This window comes from Aplidium turbinatum, chromosome 16 (genome assembly GCF_918807975.1).
Source record: "Aplidium turbinatum chromosome 16, kaAplTurb1.1, whole genome shotgun sequence".
Lineage (NCBI taxonomy): Eukaryota > Metazoa > Chordata > Ascidiacea > Aplousobranchia > Polyclinidae > Aplidium > Aplidium turbinatum.
In genome coordinates this window covers 8300926-8322521 of record NC_137487.1, presented here as the reverse complement: position 1 = coordinate 8322521, position 21596 = coordinate 8300926, and the positions used below count along the sequence as shown (strand labels likewise).

The 21596-nt window shown below is 42.3% G+C and overlaps 1 protein-coding gene across 1 annotated transcript; it reads left to right on the top strand.

Moving 5' to 3' along the window:
- The first annotated feature begins 12387 nt into the window (after positions 1–12387).
- LOC145785163 (uncharacterized) lies at positions 12388–19781 on the top strand. Its single transcript, XM_082596860.1, has 2 exons — positions 12388–15612; positions 19689–19781. Exons 1-2 carry the CDS (start codon positions 12388–12390, stop codon positions 19779–19781), a joined length of 3318 nt encoding a protein of 1105 aa, XP_082452986.1.
- Positions 19782–21596: the final 1815 nt, after the last annotated feature.

Below are 21596 nucleotides of genomic sequence, written 5' to 3'. Positions count from 1 at the left end.
AATTGAATTCAATCTCTTCCAGTGATTTGAAAGAGTTTAAAGATGAATTGTCGCAGTGTCTGCTTTACGCGCAAGCTTATGGTCAGCGTGATAAATTAGAAGGACGTTTTGTTTTGGATTTGGCTAAGCGACTCCCGTTTGACGCTAAGCAGCGTTATCTTGACTTTTTAGGTGATCAGTATGGTAGCACTGGGGAACCTACTTTTCAGAGTTTGTTTGAATTTGTAGTTCGAGAAGAAACGCGTAAGTCGACTGATTTTAGCATTATGCTAATGGGCGATTCTGGTGAGTCGCAGCATTTTAAAAAGTTTGGCAAAGGAAAATTGCCTTCATGTCCGGTTAGGCAGACGTCCGTAAAACCCCATGATGATGTGATGTCAGGGAGTTCGCAGTACTCGACTGTTGTTGGCGCACCGCGCGGTGGTGAGGCTAGACGTAAAGACCTGCCGGCATGTATTTGTTGTTCGTCACGTGGTCAAGTTGAATATCATTTTTTGTCTAATTGTAAAGAATTTTTGCGCTTGACACCTAAAGATCGGAGAGATGTCATTGTGAAAGCTGGCAAATGCTTGAATTGTTTGCGCCAGCATATGGTTAGGGATTACGTTCATGCAAATAACTGTCGTAAGTGTGGGCCTAACAACGATAGGAAACACTATTTTCTTCTGCATGATTTTTATGTGACGTCACGTGATTCTCTGGATTCGATCAGCAAAGATGATGCTGGTGCCAGAGTTCCTGTGCGTAATGTTAAGATTGGAAATGTTAAAGCAGCTTTTAACCGCGTTACTGCTGCTCGTGTTTTGAATCCAATGACTGGCAAATCGAAGTTGGTGTATTGTCAGCATGATCCTGGTTCGCAGTTGACGTTTGTTTCGAGTGATTTGGTGTGCGAACTTGGTCTTAAACCGTACGATAAAGCGTCGTTTAAAATGGATACCCTGGCTGGTCAGAAACCTACTTGTGCTAACCTTGTTAAACTCAACATCCAGTCGTTAGAGACAGATGAACTGTTTTGTGATATAACTTCGGTGGTTAACCCAGCTTGGGCTGACGATGTTAAAACTTTACCCCATAAACAAGATTTAAATGGTTTCCGTCATTTTCATGACGTGAATATGTTTCATTTGAATGATTGTAGTACTGTAGATGTACTGATTGGCAACGACAACGCTTATTTGATGTGGGCCAAAGAGGAGCGTGTTGGTGAAAATCGTAGTGAACCACATGCTTTACTCACTCCTCTCGGCTGGTTGGCTTGTGGTGGTAAGTCACCCTTAGATGAAAGCGTTGCTAACGTGTGCAGAGTGCAGACGTCTTCAGAGTCGGATGTCATCTCTGGCTTTCAGCGTAAAATTGAGTCTCGTGATATGGAAATAGCAGACCTGAATAAAGTCATTCAGGATTTGACCTTGCAAAATGAAACCTGTGAATTGTCTCGCAATGACATTTTGGCTAGAGAACTTGTTGAACCGAATATTGAGTTGAAAGATGGTCGATTTGAGATACCTGTTCCGTTGAAGGAAGATATTGATCTACCTAACAATTTGTGTTGGCATCAGATAGAGCTGCTGCTTTAAGGAAGAAGGCTTTAAAACAACCTGAACTTCGTGATTTCCTTACTGACACCATGAAAGATCTTAAATCTAATGGCTATATTGAGCGTGCTGGTGAAGCAGGAAATGTCAAGGGATTTGAATGGTATTTACCATACTTTGTGACGTCACAATTAAAAAAGCGCATTGTCTACGATGGAAAGTCTGAATTTCGAGGAACTTGTGTTAATGATGTAATGTTTTCTTGTCCTGACTTGTCTGATTTCTTAAACCCTCTGGCAGATCTCTTGGCTAGATTTCGGCTTGGTAGACTTGGTTTCGTGGCTGATATGACCAAGTACTTTTTTCACATTTTGGACTCTTCAATACGTAAGCCCAACTTTATTGAACTGCTTACGTACACAGGCAGTGCCGTTCGGATCGTGAACGAACGCCCTTTGGTACCTTTGAGTGACGACCCTAGGGATTTTACTGTCATCACCCCTGCCTCACTTTTGACCCCATTCTTAGACCCATACTGTGCTGTTGGGCAACCACATGATCGTGACCAATTAAGAAGGGATTATCGGTTCAATTTGTCACTTTCTCAGCAGTTTTGGAGTAAATGGATCGATTTTTACTTGCCAGGTCTTCAGGGCCGGAAAAAATGGCTAAAAATGGCCGAGAATTTGGAGCCTGGTCAACTTGTAGTGGTAGGTTCTCTCCAGGACATTGGTAAACGTGGGAAGTATCAACTTGGGAGGGTGCATGAGGTAGTTCCACAAATTAGGAAAGGGAAGCCTGTGGTTCGTAGAGCTAAAGTTGCCGTCTGCAACTATGATGAGAGTACGGGGAAAGTGAAAGTAGACTATGTGTTGAGGGATATTTCGTGCCTCGCCCCCGTAAAGAACACCTAAGTGTTAGGGTTTGAGCCTGGTTTTGTCTGTGGTGGCCGACCCTTGTCTGAGCCCGGAACAGTCGGTTATTATCGCAACCATTGTATATAGCGTCATTTTAGTGTGTACCTATGGTACCAATTTCATGTATCGTCGTGTTTATTCTTATTGTTGTTCATTCTTTGCATGCCCTTTGTATTTGCGTATTAACTTAAACGTGAGTGATTCAAACAATTTGTGTATCATGTGTTTTTATTCATTGGCTCACAATTGTCGTCAATTCTTTTTTAGTTATGCCATGTCAGACTGTCATAACTAGGGGCCGCTATGTTCCAGACAATGGTTCACCTAATCAAACGTCATATAAAAAAACGTTCAAGTCTACTGAATATTACGTCATGGAAGTTGCTAGAAAATGTGCCAAAATTGCACCATCGTTCATAAGACTTGTGTCAAACCTGTTTGGACCTGTTTGGGCCTGTTTCAGTTTGAAACCTGTTTAAACAGGAAATATTACATCAGCTTTAAACACCTGTTTGAATGACTTCATAATTGTCTTTCATTATTGCGTCACAGTACTGCATATGTGAGTTTGAGATATTGCTATCTATTCTGGTCATTCGTAAAATGATTGTTTGAAAGTTGGCCGCACATTTAACTGTTTGCTTAGTGCTTGCTAACTGGACAAAAGTTCCGTCTTTTAACCAAGTAATCTGTATCGTAGTGACAGTTTTTAGTGGTGTATCGCGTTGCACCCCATTTCGATAGCCGCGGGCTAATTTTACAGGAATACACTTATTGAATAGACGTTTCAAGGAGTGTTTCTTTTTCGGTCGATACATACAGACGAACGGATTCGGGAATCTTGTGTTACAACTTTCCCACGAAGAGATTATGGTTTACCGCTGTGACCAACTGTATCATAAATGAAAAGTAAAAACAATGCACAGTAAGTTATTGGTTGCACAAACTCAAATCAAACGTATTTTAAAAACTCAATAAATTCAGGACTAGGCCTACTAGTCTACTACAAGCAGGGCCTCCAAGAGCCCTGCCGGGCCTTGGTGCAGATTTTGCTGCCGGGCCCCCCAGCGTGACATGTCGCGTGATATCTCACCAATCACAAGCAAAATTCGCGGTGCGCGTTCTTACAAAGGTCAAAGGATAAATTAGGTTAAAGTAAAAACAGAGAGAGACTGTTCACCAGGCATTTTATAATAAAAGTAATTTGCGTTCTTCTGGTGACTATTTACTAGGTTACCTCCTGATGTTAAAGATGATAACTAGCTTTTGTATTTCCGACGTTTCGTCAGTCAGCACGACTGACTTTATCAAGGTGGCTAAAACAGGTTAACACAACCTGTTCAGCAACGATGGCACAACACAAAAACGTACTGATAAAATGAATAAAGTAAGCAGCAAGAATCAGAATTAAAACACGCAACAAGACACCTAGAGGTTAAACTGAATGCAGTGAATGCCTAAAACCAGTAGGCTGCTTTCCAACAGCGTAAATTTATCTATCTATTGGGCCACCGTCAAGAAACATTGAAAAGTCATCAGACAAGACAGAAACCAAGGGGAATTGGCAAATTGGATTACACAAAAAGATTATTTACAGAAAAGTGGTACATAAACCAGAAAGCACAACATGCTCTCAACCAGAAAGATGGTCAGAATTTTCCCTCTGTGTACAAAAAATTACTTTAACTTTAACTTCACCTTTTCCATTCTCAGTGCGTCTTCTCTATCATTGTTATTGCCAATTCCCTTGGTTTCTGTCTTGTCTGATGACTTTTCAATGTTTCTTGACGGTGGCCCAATAGATAGATAAATTTACGCTGTTGGAAAGCAGCCTACTGGTTTTAGGCATTCACTGCATTCAGTTTAACCTCTAGGTGTCTTGTTGCGTGTTTTAATTCTGATTCTTGCTGCTTACTTTATTCATTTTATCAGTACGTTTTTGTGTTGTGCCATCGTTGCTGAACAGGTTGTGTTAACCTGTTTTAGCCACCTTGATAAAGTCAGTCGTGCTGACTGACGAAACGTCGGAAATACAAAAGCTAGTTATCATCTTTAACATCAGGAGGTAACCTAGTAAATAGTCACCAGAAGAACGCAAATTACTTTTATTAGGTTAAAGTATTAACACTCCATTATTTCACAAACAATGCACTATTGTAAATATAACTTTAAATTCACAGATACACACTAATTAATACAGAGTACAACATCATGCAAGCAATCACGGTCGGAGACCAAATATTTGAGTTTGTTTAGATACATAGGCTGCACTGCTCATTGCCTGAGAAGTTTCTGATTTTCCCCAAAATACAAGACTTAACTAATATAAATTAAAGTGCTTACAAACGCCTTCAACACTGCTCGACTAAAAATACTTCACACTACGAAGCCAAGTCATTGTTTACATTTTACATGGGTGACATTACCAACTTACCTACTTGCTTGCTTACATTACATTCCTGTTCTGACCCGTAATTTACTAATTTCTCAGTAGGCCTAAGTTGTTTTAACTAATTCTTTCTTTTTTTCTGCAAGACTTCAGTCTCCACGTGGGACTCTAGCGTCAAAGGCAGTAGTGCGATACAAACAAACTCCAGCTGACTGAACAATAGATGACACTGTGACACAACACTAGAACAATGGGCAATTGCAAGACGTCAACATTTCGCAGTTTGACAAAAAAAATTGCAAACAACAACTAAGACCAGGCCCGTAGCCAGCCGGGGGCCAGGGGGGCCTGGCCCCCCCCTGAAAAATATTTCGCCCCCCCTGGCAAAATCTCAACATTCTCGAGCAACAGCTACAATTGTAATGATTTTGCCCATCTTTCCTGTTGCAGAGCTCCAAACATTTAACTACAATTGTTTTGTTTAGTTAACAGCTAAGATGATTAAACAATTTCGCCCCCCCCCCCTACCCCCTCCTTTGGCAACCTCAACATGTTCAATTCAACCAAGGCCAACACGTGTTAGGTTGGTAGCAAAACTGTCAGAAACTGTGCAAAATGAAAATGTTTTTGGAAAGAATGATAACCTAACAAAGAGGGAATGGTTTTCCAGCAGGCCTACAAACCGGTACAAATTAGGCTATTTGATATCAGCTGTCGCTATTCTCGATACCATATCTAATTCTAAGGGTCAGTGATAACCAATTTGTGCAGTGATAAACAAATTTGTGAAGTGATAAATCGCAAAATGTGCAGTGGTAAAGCAAGTAGTTTTTGAAGACAACGCATAGCCTACAAAATATAAACCCGTAATCTTTTAAGCAGTGTTTATTTTTTCTCTTCAATCCAATCAGTGTAAATAAATTTTGTTTGTGAGTGTGAATTCTCAGTGTTAACAAGGGATGACGCTCCCACTAGACGGAGCATGTTACAACCAAGACAGGCAAACTTGGTGCTTATGGCCTTTGAACATTCTGTATCGAAATCTATCGATTTAGACTTGTTTGTGAGACGGTTTGCATCCAAACATCCGCGACTACAATTGCAATAGACTAGCTCACGGGTGTATAGGTGGAATGTAATCATATATATCAAAATCCTCGGCACTAGCTTCTTCGAGCCAGTTAAAGCTTTTGCTCATAACAAGTACCGCTATTTATACAACAAGTCAACAATTGCTGTGTTATGTTGGTCAATGTAATAACTATTATGGTTACCGTGATTTAACTAGCGGATAAAATAAGAGACCAGTGTTCAGTGGCGTAGCCAAAATTGCCTAATTTTATACAAAACTGCATTAAAAGAGCGAGTTTTGCCAATACCAAACATTCAAACATCTCAGCCTAGAATTAGCAACAAGAAAACATAGAGACTTAGCTTTATTTCCGAAAAATGCCGAAGAAAATATGATCTTATCCTTTTGCTATGCCACCGGACAGCACCATTTTACAGGAATATTCATACCCACATTTTTGTTGAACATGCTCTCAGAATGCACCAAATTCAAAGTAATTTTTCAAAATTTCCTGGGGGTGGCCCCCCAGACCCCCCGCCGATGGGTCATCAAAACCCCCCCTTTCAAATTTCCTAGCTACGCTATTGCCATTGTTGGTCTTAACACTAATCTGATATATTGCAATTTTTGTGGATACCGGTATTTAAGAGGTTAAAATGCCAAAATCATTTAAAATTTTTCGGCCCCCTCTAACAAAAAGTTGGTCCCCCCTTGCTCTGCGGTCTGGCTACGGCCCTGACTAAGACATTAAAAAGTATGCGTTGACGCTATGCGCTAAAAAACCGCGAAAACTATACGGCGCAGCCTCAAGCGCAAACTATCCAAAAAAATGTGGCCGCAAGCGTTAGCGCAAACAAAAAGTCTACGCCGCAAATATGCGGCGTAGAATTTGCGGCGCATACGTACATCTCTGCTGTATTTCAAATATCAAGTTCTTGATAATAAGAAATACCAACTTCAAAATATAAAAAACATTTTATGCAAAACTGACCTTAACACGCAAATTTAAACATTTTATTGGCCCCCTGAACGCAAAAACATGAAAATATTGTTGTTCTAAAAAAGGGCATACCCATGAGGGGGCCCATTCAAAATACAAAACTAATATTCATATGAAAAACAATATTTTATGCAAAATCGACATGACCATGCAAATTTAAACATTTTGTCGGGCCCCCTAAACTCAAAAATTGAAAATTCTGTAATTTTAAAAAAGAGCATAGCCTAGGCTACCCATAAAGGGGCCCCATTCGACATACGGAACTAATATAAAAACAATATTTTATGCAAAATCGTTGAAATCAATCTTTTTATCGCGTAAATTTAGACATTTTGTCAGGCCCCCTTGAACTCACCGGGCCCCGATGCAATGCACCGGTTGTCCCCCCCTCTTGTGGGCCCTGACTACAAGCACATAACGCTCAGGATATTACTACATATTCGACCATGGAGTGGTCGAACAGATGTCGATTTTTCGTCGGCTTAAAAAATGCACATTTTTTATTGCAAATTAATAGGCTAACGCGGTGTATGCTAGTATATCGCAATGGGCGCAAATAAAAACACGATTATTATTATTATCATGTGGGGAAATATTTTTTTTATGAAGATTTAAAAGTAAAATTAATTTGAATCTGTTTTGGATCTAAGATATTGTTCCAGACAATTGTTCACCTAATCAAACGTCATATAAAAACCGTTCAAGTCTACTGAATATTACGTCATGGAAATTCCTAAAACATGTGCCAAAATTGCACCATCGTTCGTAAGACTTGTGTCAAACCGGTTTAAACCTGTTTCAGTTTGAAACCTGTTTAAACATGAAATATTGCGTCACGAACTGCTGACGTGCCTTTGAGTTTGTTATATACTTGTCCTGCCTAGCACTAGACGAGACGCGTGCTACTTTCAACTGATCACAATTGTAATGAAAGGAAGCGCGGCAACAATACAGATAGAGCGAGTCAACGAGTCACGTGATTACGCCAGGACGTAATAGCATTCCAACACCTCCCCCTTAAGTTCTCAACTTCTGTACATGCAATTTACAAAGCGCACAAGCATATTTGGCCCAGGAAATCACAAACACGCAAAATATACACCAGTAATCAAGGCAACTACGGTCAGTCGGGGTCTTCCACTAAGCGATTGGGTTTTGTACGGTGACGACGTGTCCGGCGTGGAGCCGGTCCACCAGTATCAAGGTCATAGCTTTGTTGTTTTTCAATTGGTGTGTGCTCAGCGGGAGTTATTGGAACTCTTTTGCGCAAAAAGCGTCGATTACGATCCAGGAAGCGACCGCTGTCAGTTTTCACCAAATATTTTCGAAATTGATATGCTTTCACAACAACGCCATAACTATCCCATTTTCCAGAGCGTACGTTTTGGATGGCTACGTGTGTGCCAACCGGGAGGTCTGGTAATTCATGGGCATGGATGTCGTAATATCGCTTACTGGTTTCAACGGATATGGCTCGTTTGTTGTCGATGCTCTCCAACTTTTTCTGCCATTCAGGGGCAAAAGCACGTCTGTGCACTGGGATAGTGTCTTGCACGGGATGTCCAAATAATTTTTGAGCAGGGGAAGCACCATCTCTTTGGGTCGGGGTATTTCTATATTGCAATAGTGCACGGGCCAATTATTCTTCATCTAGGGAACGGGCGTTCCACGACCTGCGAATGAGCTTTTTCATGGATTTAACGGCCGCTTCGGCTTTGCCATTCGACTGTGCAAAATGTGGCGATGATATTACGTGTTTCACTCCACAATCACGTACGAACATAGTAAAAGCATGCGCAGTAAACTGTGGGCCACCATCTGAATATAACACATCGGGCACAGCAGTGCGCGAAAAATACTCGCGTAGCGCATTAATGACAGTAAACGAAGTCATATTTTTGCGAAACACATAAATCGACGGCCAATCAGTAAAGCAATCTATCATTATGAGATAGTTGTGGCCGTTGACAAAAGCCATATCTACAGCCAGTTCCTGGAATGGTCGAGTCGCCGGAGAGCGAATCAACATTGGCTCCTTACTCAATGACGGTAAATCCTTCTGACATTCTCTGCAGGATGATACCACAGTTTCTATGTCAGAGTCGATACCTGGCCAGTATACAGCAAGTCTAGCTCGCTCTTTAGTGCGAGTAATGCCCTGGTGAGAGTCATGCAATTTGGCCAGAATATGCGAACGGAGTTTCTTAGGAATGAACAATCGGCAACCATACACAATTAACTCATCATCTACAGCTAAATCGTGACGAACGTTCCAAAACGGTTTCAATTTATCAACTAATTCAGCTTTAGAGTGAGGAAAACCACTTAAAATTATTGATTTCAGCTCCTGATATATTTGGTCGTCGAGTGCCATTTGTAACACTTCACGAAGTTTGACATTCAACTTCTCATATTGCGACATCGCAGCTATTTTGTACGGTGACAGTAGGGGAGTTTCAGCCATTTCGTCACCTTCTACAGGGTCACTCACAGGGTTACGTGACAATGCATCTGGAGCATGATTTAGAGTGCCCTTTTGCCATCGCGCGGTGAAATGATAAGCCATGAGTTTCGTCCTCATGCGCTGAAGACGGGGGTTTTCTATTTCATCTAGTCGCCGGTGATTCAAAATGGCTAGTAAGGGACTGTGGTCAGTCACGACTTCAAAGTGTAGAAGTCCAGCTAAAAATTTGTGGCATTTTTTAATTGCCCATGTCACCCCAAGCATCTCTTTTTCTACAGTGGCATATCTGGTCTCTGTGTCAGTCAGGAAACGAGATCCTGCTTGGATCGTGTGCCAGCTTTCTCCATTTTTCTGTTGCAATACAAATCCTACTCCCGTATTGCAAGCATCGGTCATGATCCTGGTAAGCTTCGTGGCGTCATAAAATGCCAGGATGGGGACAGTAGACAACGTTCTCTTGGCTTCTTCAAAAGCGTCTGTGTGGTGGGCACACCACACGAACTCATTTTTAGAGCTCAAGAGAGGTCTCAAAGGTTGCAAAGTTTGTGACACTTGGTCCGTGTTCACGGAGAGTTGGTTAGCTAAACCAAAAAATGACCGTAAATCGGTGATAGTGCTGGGCAGGGGAAACTCACTGATAGCTGTTAGCAGCGTGCAGTCAGGCTTGTAGCCATGCTGCGACAAGTGATAACCAGCAAAGGTGACATCTGTTTGTCCAAATTTAAACTTATCTTGGTGTAGGGAAATCCCCTTTTCAGCACATCTAGTGAGAAATTGTCGTACATGAGCAGCATGATCACTCAAATTATCATCGTAAATCACAATATCATCAACAATTTTTCTATAATTGCTTAAACCATGCAATGCCTCGTCCATGCGTCTGTTATAATGCTCTGATATGGAACAAATGCCAAAAGGGGCGCGTAAAAACTGGTACCGACCAAACGGGGTCATAAATGTAGTTAAAATCTGACTTTTACTATCTAAAGGGCACTGGTGGTAGCCTTTTAGGGCATCAATGACAGTGAAATACTTTGCCTGTCGTTCCCTTATGTCAGCAATGGCATCAATAGGCGTGGGCGACGAATAATATTCACGTTTTACAAACTTATTTAACATCGAAAAATCCACACATAAACGAATATCATCGGAATTCTTTTTTGGTGCAATAACAATTGGGGCACACCATTCAGTCGGGTGCGTAATTGGTTCGATAATTCCTTGCGATTGCAAAGAATCTAATTCCTTTCGAACCTTATCCCTGTAAGCATATGGAATCGAACGTGGTGCACTCACACTGAATGGTTTGGCCTCGTCTTTTAAGTTTATTGTAAACAGTTCACCTTCCATTACGCGTACTTGTCCATCGAATACAGTTGGAAATTCTCGTTTTAAATCATCCGCTGTTATTTCATTTTGTACTTCTGGCTGTGCCTTTTTCACTGTATTCATTTGAGACGGATAGTCCGGAGGAATAATCTTGAGATTTTGAGCAGTCTTCCATGATATCAGCATGTCTCCTTGAATAGAGGGGAACACGTACACAGTATCATCAACTGTGACATCTCCCAGGGAAATTGAAATGGTCATTTGACCTAATGCGGTTAAGGGCGAGCCATCCACAGAGCTTGTTGAGCTTTCGGGTGATGGTAGAAGATTTTCTACATCCTCGTTTAATAGATGCAAACTTTTTACATCTGCTGCGGTGATATCAGCACCAGTATCTGGAAGTACTGTCGTTTTGGCTGATCCATTTGGACCCTTAATGACTACCGGTATAGTAGGGGCTCTCCCAACACCATTCACGTTGTTGATGGCAAATAAGCTGTGTTCATCGTCTTCAAACTGCAGTTCTCGTAGTCGTAAGCCTTTAGCAGAAGTTCTGCATTGTGAAGCAAAGTGTCCCAGCCTTTTGCATTTGTTGCAGGTCCTACCGATAGCGGGACAATTTTCGAATTGTTTATAAGTCGCTTTTCCACAACGCCCACACGTGCGCGAATTGATTTCACGGGTTTCACGGCGTGGCGGTCGATCATGTGATTTTTTCGCTTTGTACGCTGACGTAACGTGGATACTATTGTTCATTTGACCGCATTTAATTTCTTCGCGTTGTTTCTTTGCTGCCTCGTGAGCGCGACATATTTGCAATGTCTGCTCAAGCGTTAAATCCTTTTTTCTCAGCAGCTCTTCAACCGTGTCGCCTTCTATCAAACCTTCTATTACTTGGTCACGCAAAGCTTTGCTCGTACATTCTGTTGAGGACGATTCCTATCATTTCATGTTTGCCCCTTTTTGTTTACAATTTATTCTTACTTGAACCTGTGTGACAATGTAGCACAACGAAGTTGCTGATCTCTTGTGCTTTCTTTTCATGTGGTGTTCGGTCGCAAGGTGGACGGTAAGAAAACTTTAGTTTAAATTGCTTCCTATTAGTTAGTTACTGTTAAAATTATGCTGTTTATCACTTGTTAATTACTTTCTGGTCAAATTACAATTTTCATGTTGACTGTAGTTTTTACTTGTGGTGAGAGTCAGGCTAGACTGGTAGGTTAGCGATAAAAACCAGCCATCCACCGAGCGGGATGCTACATTGGATTTAAACTAAAGACCTCTTAATTTGTGTTGTGTTAAATTGGATTATTCCTAGTAAGTGATTTGTGGTGTCTTGTGTAACTACTAGTGTTTTTGCATTGCAAATTTCAATGCTAATTGTGTCGTCATAGTGCTGTTTGCACTTGGTCTTTAGTGAATTTGTTTCTTTGTGTAATCAGTTGAAAAGCTAGTCATTTTAACTTGCTTAGTGTTGATTAACTCTTGTGCTGTGTTGAGAAATTGTGTTGTGCTGTTAAACTTGTGTTGAAGTTGTGAGACATTGTTTAATGTTAAGGATAAAGTAAGTGTTGAACTTGTGTTTGCTGGTGGTGTAGCCTCATTAAGTGAATTTGGTTGAATGCACCAAAGTCAGCATAATTATTATCTTAGATCTCGTGTTACCAGTTGTAAGAAAATGTCTGAGCAGTCTGATACAAGTAACAGTGTAGCTGTAGAAAGTGACAATGGGGCCGTACTCGGTGTGAGTTCTGTGGCCAGTCATTCAAGTGTCAGTGAGCCAAGTGGTTCTGAAGTGACAACTGTGGTGAATAAACAAGTGTCTTCATCCAAGGAATTGTCCTTGCTGATGAAAGGATTTCTAAGCGTCGAGAGAAAATTATGCGAGTTCAAACATGAGATGTGGACTGCCATTGGTCAACCAGATGCCGATGAGTTGGTCAATGAGCTAATCGAAAGATGTGAGTTGGCAATGACAGATGCCAAGTTCTTGTATGAGAAAATCAATGCTGGTACTAGTTTTTCTGATTCGGCCAAATCTAGAGCCCAGAGATACTGGAATAGCTTGAATGTGACTTTAAGTCAAGTGAAGGAGTTAAGTGATTCTAGAATTTCAAATAACATGAGAGATGAGAATCAGTCCCATGTTCAAGTTGTCACTAGTCCTCAAGCGGTCGTAAATAATCATGAGGAGCCTAGGGCAACAGTGCATTTTCCAGATCCTAGTGCTAGTACTTCATACAGTATTCCACCAGTGCAATCCCCAGTGAGAGTTGAGAGTGAGCAAATCCCCATATTCCCAGGTGTCGCTGCCCCATACATGCGGCCTCCACATCTTGGTGTTGCTCCTCCAGTGACATTAGATAAGTTTAGTGGTAATGTGATGGACTACTTAGAGTTTAAACGTAAATTTACAAAATTTGTAGAGAATGTTTACCAGGATGATGATGTACGCATGTCATACCTGCAATCTCTGTGTGTTGGAGAGGCAGGTAGGGCAATTCGTGGCCTTGGTGGTCATGTGAATAGAAGTATGGCTTACCAGACAGCGTGGAATCGCTTAGACCAAAGGTTTGGCAGTCATGACCGTTTGATGGCACAGGTGCGTAATGAGATGCTTAACGGACCTGTCATCAAGGCATATGATTCGTCAGCACTGAATAGTCTAAGAGACAAATTGTTTGAGTGCGAACAGAGTTATCTCAGTCTTGGTTGTTTAGATAGTTTAGACAGTCATGAGGTAATCCATAAATTGTTCAGTCGCTTGCCTGAACAACTTAAAAGGGATTTTGTTCCCTTGTACAGAAAGGGACAAGGTAGTTTTCGTCAGTTAAGAGAGTTGGTAGATAGTGCTGCTGCGGACGCTGAGTGTGCTCTTGGAAAGAAGCTGTATCAGCTGGACCTCAAACCAGCTGGAAGAGCAAAAACTTCCAGAGACCAGCATTCCAGTAGTCATTTTAATAAACATGTAACAGTAAGTGATGTGAAAGAAGTCCACTCAGGTTTACCGAGGGCAGAAGGAAAATGCTACATATGTGATGGTGGACATAAACTGTTAAGCTGTGCTGTTTTTAAACAGAAGTCGGTAAATGAAAGAAATGATATTGTCAAAAGTCTCAAGTTGTGTTTCAACTGTTTGTTACCAGGTCATCGTGTGGGTGATTGTTATTCCAAACAGAGATGTCAAGAGTGTGGCAAGCGACACCATAGCTTACTGCACTTTCAGAGACATCAAAGAGAGGTGAGGAGTGTTGGTGACAGTAGCCCTGAAACTAATGACAATGTGTTAGTGGCGTGTAACTCTTGTCCAAGTTCTGTTGATGGACTGGGCAGGAAATTGCATAAGGTGGTTCCTGTAAGAGTGTGGCTGCATGATCCAGCAAAGGCTGTGCATACTTGGGCCTATATGGATGAGGGGTCGGAAGCAACTTTGTGCACCCGTGCACTTGCTGAGAAGCTTTGCGCTCCTTTGTCCAAGGCCAAGGTGAAAATATGCACGGCTAATGCTGTGTCAGAAGCTTCGTGGCAGATGAATAACCTGCATATAAGAGGAGTTGACGAGTCAGAGGTGTTTCAAGCGAACAGAGTGTTGGTGCAGGATTCCATCGTGAATGTAAGGTCTAGTATCCCCACCAATGAAGTTGCGAAAATGTTTCCACACTTAGAAGATTTGTCATTCCCTAAGATGGAGGTAAATGAAGTTGAATTGTTGCTTGGTCAGGATGTGCAAAACGCATTTCGTGTCACTGAACTGCGTTATGGTGATACTGACCAGCCATTCGGCATTCATACGGCCCTAGGTTGGGCTTTGTGGGGAGTTGACAAAGTGACACCCGGTTGTTACTCTGACCAAGTATGTGTTAGTTTTATCAGTGAGTTAAGCCTGCCAGATGAGTCTTGCCAGCAAGTCTTGCAAATAATGGACCAAGATTTCAAGGACCTTGACCTTCCCCAGAATGCTTGTCTTTCACGAGAAGACAAACGTGCGGTCAAGATTATGGAAGAGTCTGTGAAGAAAGTGGGAGATCACTACCAGGTAGCGTTACCATGGAGAAAGGACAGGGTAGATCTCAAAAATAACAGAAAGTTGGCAGAGAAACGTTTAGCTGGTTTAAAAAGAAAGTTAGAGGCTGATCCAGAAGTGTGTCAAAAATATTGTGAAAAAATGAACGAAATGATAGAAAATGAGTATTGTGAACTTGTTCCATTGACTGATTCGCCTCCAGAAGGAAAAATCTCGTATGTCCCACACCACTGCACATCATTGTTAACAAAGTTTCGTGTAGTTTTTGATTGCAGTCCGAAGTGGAATGGTTCTTCTCTTAATGATGGGCTTCTTCAAGGCCCAGATTTAACTAATAGTCTTGTAGGTGTTTTGATGCGTTTCAGGCAGGAACCCATTGCTGTTGTGGCAGATGTCAAAGGCATGTTCTTCCAGGTTTTGGTAGATGAAAAGGACCGTGATGCCTTGAGGTTTCTTTGGTTCCCAGGCCATGATCTGACTCAACCTCCAGCTGAATATCGGATGAGGGTGCATCTGTTCGGAGCGACCTCATCGCCATCAGTTGCTGCATTCGCCCTACGAAGGACAGCTGAGGAGAACTTCACAAACTCTGGTCAAGACACAGTTAAGACTGTTTTTAACAATTTTTATGTAGACGATATGTGTAAATCTTGTACAACTGTGCAAGAGGCAGTGAGACTAGTGAAAGAACTGCAAGAGCTTTTGAGTAGTGGTGGTTTTAAATTAACAAAATTTCTTTCCAATAACAAGCAGGTTTTAAGCTCAATTCCATCCAAGGACCATGCTTCAGGCGTTTTCGATTTGGAGCAACGTGAACTTCCAACCCAGAAGGCTTTGGGCGTCTACTGGGATGCTGAAAGCGATAGTTTAAAGGTGAAGGTAAATATAAAAGAAAAACCGTGTACTCGACGAGGGCTCCTATCAATGATTTCGCAGACATACGATCCTCTAGGGTTTCTCCAACCATTCATGTTGCCTGCTAGGAAATTGTTGCAAGAGGCCTGCCGCTTGAAATTGACGTGGGATGAACCTTTACCGGTCGTGGGGGGTGGGAAAGATAGTTGGGAAGAATGGGTGCAGGCACTCCCTAGTTTAGAGGCGGTGTCTCTTGCAAGGAGCTTCAAGCTCCAAGATCGTGTGGTTGACTACATTGAGTTGCACATTTTCACTGATGCTTCCACCACTGGGTATGGTGCATGTGCTTATTTACGTATAGTATATGTGGATAATTTCATTGATTGTGTTTTTGTGATGGGGAAGTCCAGGATAGCTCCCTTAAAACCCGTTAGTGTTCCCCGATTGGAGCTTACTGCTGCTGTTCTTGGTGCTAAACTTGGTAAAATGATTTGTAGTGAATTAGAGTATTCTTTGAGTAGTGTTGTGTTTTGGACTGACGCCACCGTAGTTTTAAGGTATTTGCATAATTCTACCAGTCGCTTTCAAACGTTTGTAGCTAACAGACTGGAATTATTACATACTCTTACGTCAGTGCAGCAATGGCGTTACGTGCCCACCGACCAAAATCCCGCTGATATAGCGTCGCGCGGTATGGCGCCTTCTAAGGTGTCTAATGCAGACATGTGGTTTTGTGGTCCCGAATTTCTACGCGCGCGCGAAAACGAATGGCCAGGACAGCCAGATTTTGTGAACAATATCGAACAATGTGATGCTGAAGTGAAGGTTTGTTCCACTCAACTGTCTGATCCATCAAGTGACTCGATCCATCGATTGCTGCGGTACTATTCAGACTTCAGTCGTCTTCGACGCACGTGTGCCTGGTTATTACGTTTTAAGAAGTTTCTGATGTGGAAAGCTAAATCAGCTCGTGATGCTCCCAAGTGTGGTCTGTTGAGCGTGGAAGAATTAACAGAAGCTACGTCCGTGATCATCAAAGCTGTTCAAGTTGAAGCCTTTTCCGACGTGATGCAGACGCTTCACAATCACCCAAGTTTTGATGCCCCGTTTGTCCCAGTAGAAGAAGCTCAAATAAAGAAATGTGCCAATTTGCGAACTGTTCAGTCGCTCAATCCGTATCTTGTCGATGGGGTGCTTCGCCTTGGCGGCCGTTTACAAAGATCTCCGCTGACAGATGAAGAAAAACATCCCATTTTGCTCCCAAGTGATCACCCAGTTACCGCTCTCCTAATTTTGACGTGTCATCAATGAGAAGGACACATGGGAACCTCTCATGTGTTGTCTTCGCTAAACAAAACCTACTGGATCCTGAAAGGAAGATCCACCGTGAAGAGAGTGCTACGTTCGTGTCTAAATTGCAAGTTTTGGGCGGCGAAAGCAGGTCAGCAACAAATGGGTAATCTGCCTGCTCACAGAGTGACGCCGAGCCCCCCCTTCAGCGCTTGTGGGACCGATTTAATGGGTCCATTGCATGTGAAAATCGGAAGAAGCTATGTGAATCGATATGTTTGTATTTTTAACTGTTTAGCCAGCAGAGCTGTTCACCTCGAAATAGTTCAATCATTGGACATGACTGCGTTCATACAAGCCTTTCGAAGATTTTGCAACAGAAGAACAACCAAGGTTCGTGATGTTTACAGTGATAATGGTGGCAATTTCGTTGCAGCTAATCGCGAATTGAACCAATGTATCAAGCTTTGGAAAAGCAAGAATTTTCAAGATGCCATGTTGCAAGAAGGCATCAACTGGCATTTCGGGCCTCCTCTGGCCTCACATCAAAACGGTTTTACTGAAGCCTTTTTCCGTATTGTCAGGAAAATCTTTCGTTCGGTTGTCGGAGAAGCTACACTGGAAGAATTCGACTTACTAACCTTGGCAACAGAGGTTGAAAGAATTTTAAACAACAGACCAATTACCAAGCTTGCCGCGACCCCAGATGATTTAGCAGCCTTGACCCCCAGTATGATCCTTACTGGATCGTTATGCGAAGGAGTTGCCCCAGGTGTGTTCATGAAGGCTGATGCGTACCGCAGATCGTGGAAAAAGACACAATACTTAGCAGATGTATTTTGGGATCGATGGTTACAGGACTATTTACCGCTGCTGCAGCCACGCCAGAAATGGTTTGGCACGTCTCGTAATTTGCGCCCTGGCGATCTTGTTTTAGTTGTGAACGAATCGGTCAAGCGTGGTTGTTGGCCGAAGGGTGTGGTCGAGGCCGTAATGCCTGACAGTAATAATTTGGTTCGAAGAGTGAGAGTTCGAATGGCTCACTCAACCCTCGTAAGAGATATTCGTAAACTTTGTTTGTTAGAGGGTTTCGCTGACGAACAGTAAGTTTCTCATTTCGTGTGCATGTTTGTTTAGTTTACTGGTGTATTTTGAATTGTTTTTTTTTTTTTGTTTAGAAGCAACAACGACGTTTAAGCATAATGTAGAGGCGCACTTGAGTTTAAGCCTTTCATTGATACGTTTAGCTACATCAAGTTTTATGTAATTTCAAAGTAAGTCGTTGGATAGTCTGTATTCGTACTCGATGTCGTGATCGCATTTGATTTCGACTTTCGTGCTCATGCACGGTCTGCTATTTGTGTTGTCTTCGCTTGCCTGTCGCCTACGGTACTGTTTGGCAGTTGCTCGTGTGCCAGTGTCAATTTATCTCTTGTGTGGCATCGTCCTTAGTTAAAAAACGTTCGTTAGCAACTTACGTTTTTGTGGGGAGAATGTTGAGGACGATTCCTATCATTTCATGTTTGCCCCTTTTTGTTTACAATTTATTCTTACTTGAACCTGTGTGACAATGTAGCACAACGAAGTTGCTGATCTCTTGTGCTTTCTTTTCATGTGGTGTTCGGTCGCAAGGTGGACGGTAAGAAAACTTTAGTTTAAATTGCTTCCTATTAGTTAGTTACTGTTAAAATTATGCTGTTTATCACTTGTTAATTACTTTCTGGTCAAATTACAATTTTCATGTTGACTGTAGTTTTTACTTGTGGTGAGAGTCAGGCTAGACTGGTAGGTTAGCGATAAAAACCAGCCATCCACCGAGCGGGATGCTACACATTCTTCCTTGCAGAAATTACACGTTTTCGCCAACTCACGAATGGCGATCACATAATCATCCACTGATTCGTGTGAATGTTGCTTGCGCCTACGAAAATTTCTTCGTTCAACGGTTTCGTTTACTGATCCTGCAACATGTGCTTTTAAAGCTGTGATAATTTTGTCAACCTTCTGTCGGTCTTCTTCTGGTAAACCCAGATTAGCAACGACATTTGCCGTATCTCTTGACAGGGCTAGCCGCAATACATTGTACTTTGTCGCTTTGTTTTCTTGGTCTAAACCAGATAGAGCAGCATAAGCTGACCACTCTTCCAGCCAAGCTGTAAAACTAACGCCTCTGTCGATTTCCAAATCTAAATTGGGAATGTCTCCTCGTCTAAATGTGAAAGGCATTTCTTTCGTTCGTTTATACTCGCAGCGCCATGTTATATACTTGTCCTGCCTAGCACTAGACGGGACGCATGCTACTTTCAACTGATCACAATTGTAATGAAAGGAAGCGCGGCAACAATACAGATAGAGCGAGTCAACGAGTCACGTGATTACGCCAGGACGTAATAGCATTCCAACAGAGTTATCACAAATTTTTCTGATTCATTTTTGAAGTTGTGTGTTGGAAGTCGATCGCACATTTAACTGGTTTATTTGGTGCTTGCTAGCTGGACAAATTCTCCGTCTTTTATCCAAGTAATCTGTATCGTAGTGACAGTTTTTAGAGGTGTACGGCGTTGCATCTCGATTTCGATAGCCGCGGGCTAATTTTACAGGAATACACTTATTGAATAGACGTTTCAAGGAGTGTTTCTTTTTCGGTCACTACATGCAGACAAACGGATCCGGGAACTTTATGTTACAATTTTCCCACGAAGAGATTATGGTTTACCGCTGTGACCATAAAAAATAAAAGACGATTTTTGTTAGCTGGTAGGCCAAGAAGCACTTGAAGGTATAAAAATAAACGACGTGTTTGTTGTCAGCTAGTGCAGAAGAACTACTTAGAAGTACAAGAAATAATAAAAGAAGATTTGTTGGTTGGTAGTCTACACTCTTACAGAAGCAAGGAAAAGTAAAGACATTTCTTCTCAGTTTGGTACTGAAGAAAAATAACTTTGACATTCATTGGCAAGAAAGAAGATTAAAAGACAATCCATCTGTGCTTGTAGATTCAAGTGGAAGAATCCAAGCAAGTTTTGTGGACTTTAGGACTTCATACCCGTACAGCTACGGTATCGTGCATTTAAATTCTTTTTTGTATTTTTACGGTCTTTGCAGTTAAGTTTTTTATAACTACTGTAGCCTAATAAGTTTGTGTGTTTGTGTAACTTAATTTTTTTAATTGTTAAATTTAGCCCCAACATTTAATATGTCTACACTCGGTGGCGACAGGGACTCGACCGCCGTAGACTCGACTGAGTTTAAGCCTGATGATGTTCTTTGCGGTCGGGCAGGCCATTCTGGGGAGGGACCCAGTAACGATGAGGCTAAGTCAGTTCGAGAGGCACGGCATCTTAGAAGGGATATTTTGACTGAAATTGGGGAACTTTCTGTAGCCCTAGGTTCTTTGAGTGATAAGCAGGAACTGTTAATTTTTAGATCTAAGTTATCTACTTTAGAAGAGGAATTACGGCATTTCCATGCTCCTTTGACTAAAATCTTTAACTCTGCAATCTTGGCAGAACTTCGTGATAGGGTAGATCCCGAATTTAACTCGTTAAAAAATAACTTTGAACAAAAAGAAAGTGAGTTCTCAGATATGTTGGATGCTGACATACATCCTGAGGATAGCGCCTCAAATGTAAGCACTAGGATGTCTAGGACTTCGTCTCGGATAGTGGCACAAATTAACCTACAGCTAAGACGAGAGGAGCTCCAGATACAAGCTGAGGCCGAAGCGAGAGCTGCTGAGGCTGCCGCGAGAGCTGAGGCCATACGAACTGAGGCTGCCGCGAGAGCTGAGGCCGAAGCGAGAGCTGCTGAGGCTGCCGCGAGAGCTGAGGCCATACGAACTGAGGCTGCCGCGAGAGCTGAGGCCGAAGCGAGAGCAGCTGAGGCCGCCGCGAGAGCTGCTGAGTTCGCACTCAAAGACGCTCAGTTGAGGGCTGAACAACGTAAAGAGGTAGTTTTAGCTGAATATCGATCAGAGGTGGGCTCTCGGCGTAGCTCTAAGAAGGGCTCTTCTAGGCATTCCAGAAATGAACATCAATCGCAGTTTAATTTACATAACCTTTTCCAAACGCCCGTTCAACCTGTGAGTGGACCAGGGCAATCCACACGTTTTCCAGCTGTTTCAGGAGGTCTCGGGGCCGCGGCTAAGGGCCTTCCGAATGCTGTAGAGCCAAGGTCTGCGAATTACAACCGAACTCCTCTCCCAGAGCGTACAGGTCACGGGGCCGCCATTAGTAGTAATGCTTTGCCCCCTTCACAGTTCTCTGCGCCGCTAGGTTTTGATCGCCCAGCTACACGTAATTTGGGTGGTTGTGAGAGGCGTATCGCGTCTGATCGGGCTGTGCACGTGACTGAGCCCACTCAGCCCCTTAAGGGATATAGCTTGTCTTCTCCCGCTAAATCGAGTTCTCAACAGCAGGATTTGTTTTTTTTGAATACCAAAATAGTAGGACGTTTTTCGATAAGGCGGCCTTGATTGGTTACGATGGTAATAATATGCCATTTATCTTCTTTAAAAATCGTGTTACGGCCTTAATGGCAGCTTCGCCCTTTAAGGGGACTTGTTTGACTTTGTTACAAGCAGCTTGTGTTAGAACAGCTGCGCAAACGATTGCTAATTTGGTTTCTGACACCCCTGGCTTGTCAGAGGAAGACAGGATAGAAATGTCGTTAGCTCGCTTGTCCCAGCGTTTTGGGGTTCGTGGAGGTCTTTTTGCAGA

Coding starts and splice junctions, on each gene's coding strand:
- LOC145785163 (XM_082596860.1), top strand. CDS start 12,388: ATGTCTGAGCAGTCTGATACAAGTAACAGTGTAGCTGTAGAAAGTGAC. Junction 15,613..19,688: donor GCGATAGTTTAAAGGTGAAG/GTAAATATAAAA, acceptor GTTTGTTGTCAG/CTAGTGCAGAAGAACTACTT.